This window comes from Zingiber officinale, chromosome 4A (assembly GCF_018446385.1).
Source record: "Zingiber officinale cultivar Zhangliang chromosome 4A, Zo_v1.1, whole genome shotgun sequence".
NCBI lineage: Eukaryota > Viridiplantae > Streptophyta > Magnoliopsida > Zingiberales > Zingiberaceae > Zingiber > Zingiber officinale.
Window position 1 is genome coordinate 43,066,857 of NC_055992.1, and position 4,344 is coordinate 43,071,200.

Below are 4,344 nucleotides of genomic sequence, written 5' to 3' on the forward strand. Positions count from 1 at the left end.
GAGGAGGTTCCGGTACGGATTCAGGACCGGGAAGAGCGTCAGTTGCGAAACAAGACAATCTAACTGGTTAAAGTTGGATGGTATCATCGTTCCGATGTGGAGGCTACCTGGGAGCTCGAGGATACGATCCGAGTTCGATACCCCCACCTTTCTATTAGAGTTATGTGCGTTATTTTCCATTTCAGCATTTATACTTTCTATCTGTTGTTAGTACTTGCTGATGGTAGATAACGAAATTTGGGGACCAAATTTTTATTAGTGGGGGAGAATGTAAAATACCGAAAATGGGTGAAGCACCATAAGGAAATTTTTTGGACTTTTTAGAAATTTTCTGGGAATTTTTCGGAGCTCGTATGGACGAGTTTACGGGGATGAAAACTGGGCCCCGGGGAAGCCTATTTGGGATATCCCATTTAAGCGATGATAAGTTTATTTATTTTTATTCTTTTCCTTTTCTTTTCTTTCTCCCAAATGTCGTTTCCTTCTTCCTCCTCGCGTCGACGCCCTTCCTTCTCCTCCTCTCACATGGCGGTTGCTGCCTCCTTGCGATTTTAAGCCGTCGGCTGAGAGAAAGCCCGAGCCTATTTATTGTGCCCTAACCATCTTCTTTTCTCCTCTTGCGTGTCGATGCCGCCTCCCTTCTTCTTCCATGCCCAAGCGTCGGTGACGCGCGAGCACTGCCGGCCGAGGCCCTTCCTTTGATCGCCGAGCAGAGCCCTTCTCTCTGCTCTAGCGCCATCCTCCTTCCTTTCGTCTCAGCCCGACGACGCCACCCGAGCCCTCACAGCGAATTTTCCCTAGCTGACGGCACTGGATCGATCCAAGGTCCATCGATCACCGACGTGAAGGTGCCTTAGGGCTTCGAGGGTAAGCGATCGACTCCTGGTCCTTTCCTCTTCTCTGGATTTTTCTCCGCTATGCCCTAGCGCAGTGTCCGATCCTTCTTCATTATTCTTGATTCTCCTAATTCTTGGCTGCGGATTTAGATTATAGATTTGGAGAGGTTGGGATCATTGAGATGTGCTTGGGCCGGCAGCAGAAACCAGAGGAGTTGTGCTTGATCAGTTGACCTCCTCTTCCTTGCTGCTGACTGAGGTCCCGGTTGGAGGTGAGTTCTGGTTGGAATCATGTAATTACTAGATTAGAATTCTCCATTTCTTGTTGATCTCTGATCTGGAATTGTGTGTGTTGTGGGGTGTTCTTGGAGGACAACTGTTTGATTAGGGCAGTGCGGTGAAGAGAGGTTCTATTCTGTACTGTGGGGTAATCTTGTTCCGGTAGCAACCCTTCCAACAACAACATCCACTTAGTTCCAGCATCTCGTTCGATTGTGAATTGAGGTAAGAGTAGGGATTTGATACGTGTTGTGGACAATGAATTGATTTAGGTATGATTTGATTACATGATCATGTGTAGGTTTGAATTGGAAATCTTCATCGGAACTAGGATTTGAATTGGTTATTAGGATGATACAGTGATGGTAGATCCTTAATTCTATTTCATATCCTGTTCTTGAAGGACTCGTGCAGAATGTGATTTAGCTATATATGTGATGTAGGACAGTGATTGGGGGATTTGATTTAGCTAATTAATTTATATGTAATTAGCTAAATCTGTATATCATGTTGTTACAGGACTGTGATTCGAGACGGGCGTCTCGACATCGGATTGGTTCGATTCGATCTATATCGGAGGCGGGTACCTTGACTTATCTTTGATAATGTCACGTTGATATGTTTAGTATGTTATAACCTTTAGTAATAATTATGTTCATTCTTGTTTCGATATGTCGCTACCGGATACCTGTTATATACTTGTTAGCTCACCTATTATGCATTTTATGTTAGTACTCACATGATTATATATTTGTTCATAGAGGTAGTGGCATACCCTGCCTTATGATGTACAGGACCTAGGTTTTTATTTATGCTATAGCGGACCTGTATACTCTAGATTTGTGTATTGGACTTATTGATACTAGGGTACACATTTTTATATATATGTGGATTGGTTTAGGATATTGTCATGCTTAGTGTCATGCATCATTCGCATGATTGCATGCTGCGCGATAGTCTGCTCCATTATTGTTGAGCACATCGCTAGTTTCATCACTGTCGGTGCTCCGTTGGTCTGCTCATGGGTAGCATGATGCAGCGTGGTAGCACGTCAGTTTGCTCGGTGGTGCTCCGTTGGGATGCTCATGGGTAGTGTACCCTTCCCGTCATCGTGTACCGGGAAATGAGAGCATTGTGCTCCCCCACTTATGATTTGGGGGAGGAGGATAGGTGTACTCCGACAGCATCCCGTCCACTCGGTCACTCATCAGGAGCAGTGACGTCAGAGTGCACGGTTGTCACAGCTCTACCCACTCGGTCTTACCATTGTGTGTGAGATGGCTGACTGGCGTCAGGGGTGACCATGTCATTGGCAGCATATGCATTGATGCATATACTGATTGTGTTTGTTGCATTTATATGCTGCATTTGGATGGATGCATATGTATGACATGCGTACAAGATTTATGATACTCTCAGTCTGATGACCTGACTATTCTGATAGGAGGCCTTGGTGAGTACAGTTCTCTTCAGCCTATTCTATTGTGCATTCCCAGCTTTTGTCCAGGAGTCTGTAATCTATAGTTATTACTGTCTATTATATCTTACTATACATGTCAACTCGTATTTGCTGAGTTGTTGAACTCACCCCCGTGGACACTATCTTTTTCAGGTACTAGGTTGTTTATGGAGTCACTTGGAGTATCCTACCTGCCGATCCCCACGTCACATCAGAAGACTTGTCTCCGTTTTTGTTTATTTATTTTTTGGTAGATAAATGTGTGTATTTGGCTTTGTGTTCCGGTTTTGTTTCTGGAGTGTTGTGTTGTTGTGTGGTGTAAGCATATCCGGCTAGCAGTCTTTGTTTACAGTTGTATGTGTTTTCTATTGGATCCGCTGTGTTTGGTTTTTGGTATAGCCGAGTGGGCTGTTAGTTTTACATATAACTGTGTGATTGTGTTTTTATTGTATCAGCTGAGTAGGCTGCATATAAACTGCGTGTTTGTGTGTATGTTCCAGCCGCCTGTGGCTGAGGTATATTGTGCATGTAGAAATGATTCAGATTGTCAGCCGTACAGGGGAGGTGCTGTCGAAATTTCTTCGAACAGGGACTCCCCAGGGCGTGACATTTTATGTTTCAGAATTCTGAGGTATTCTTAGATTAGGTCATATTTGGGGACTTGGCGACGACAGAACATCTCTCGACGGTACATAGTTAAGATGATTAATTTCATAATTTTGGTACCCGTAGTAATACCTGTGTAATAATTTAACAAATATGAAGCGAGATACACGTGTTTTCGCGTTGAGACGTGGCGCAGGACGACCACACAAGAGGGTGTTGGAATCTTTGGCGATGGAGTCACCAAAAGGTCTGTTGGGATCGAGCCTGTCGGTCAAGAACAGACTCCTCATGGTACTGCAGGCGCGCCAGGCTCTCGGATTCCGATGGTTCCTTCTCCAAAGGTACCCACCTCGATCGTAACCCTCGGACCCACTGCTACAGTATTTACTGTGCCACCAGCGGTACCACCTTCGGCATATCTGACACCTCCTCCAGAAGTGCCTACTGCGTACCGGGCACCACCGCCACTTGTGCCTGCTACTGCATACCCGGCACCCGCACCAGCAGTACCAATTACTCCTTATCCGGTGCCACCACCTACCGTACCTCCAGCCACTCCTACCTATATTGACCCTGCAGTGCCACCAACGGTACCTGCCCCGACTTATGTAGCAGCACCAGGAGTACCTTCTCCGGCCTATCCAGCGGTACCACTTGTACTACCAGCTCCAATGGTTCCACCAGTTCACACGGCGATATCTACTCACCCTACTGATATAATTATGGCACGAGCTCGGATTCCATCTTTGGTAGAGTCGGTGAAAAGTCGATTCACACTCTTCCGCGGGGAGATTGATCCGAACGTGGCTCAGTCTTGGATAGAGACTATGGAATGAACTTTCTTTTATATGGCTTGTTCCGAGTGGGAGAAAGCAGAGCTGGCCGTTTTCCATTTACGGGATGATGTTAATATCTGGTGGAATACGCAACGCTCGATCATAGGAGAGCAGCACATCACCTGGGTGAGATTTATAGAGGCCTTTGAGAGTCAATACTTTCCACAGTCATATCAGATGACACGCCGTCTAGATTTTCTGAGTCTTCAACAGAACAACCGTACAGTGACGGAATACAATGCTGAATTTAATCGGTTAGCTAGATTTTGTCCAAAGTTAGTTGCTGAGGACAGATCACGTATGCTTCAGTTTATTTAGGGACTGGATG

The 4,344-nt window shown here is 45.5% G+C and overlaps 1 protein-coding gene across 1 annotated transcript; it reads left to right on the forward strand.

Moving 5' to 3' along the window:
* The first annotated feature begins 3,503 nt into the window (after positions 1-3,503).
* Positions 3,504-4,016, forward strand: LOC121972377 (vegetative cell wall protein gp1-like). Its single transcript, XM_042524058.1, has one exon. It carries the CDS (start codon positions 3,504-3,506, stop codon positions 4,014-4,016), a length of 513 nt encoding a protein of 170 aa, XP_042379992.1.
* Positions 4,017-4,344: the final 328 nt, after the last annotated feature.

Coding starts and splice junctions, on each gene's coding strand:
- LOC121972377 (XM_042524058.1), top strand. CDS start 3,504: ATGGTTCCTTCTCCAAAGGTACCCACCTCGATCGTAACCCTCGGACCC.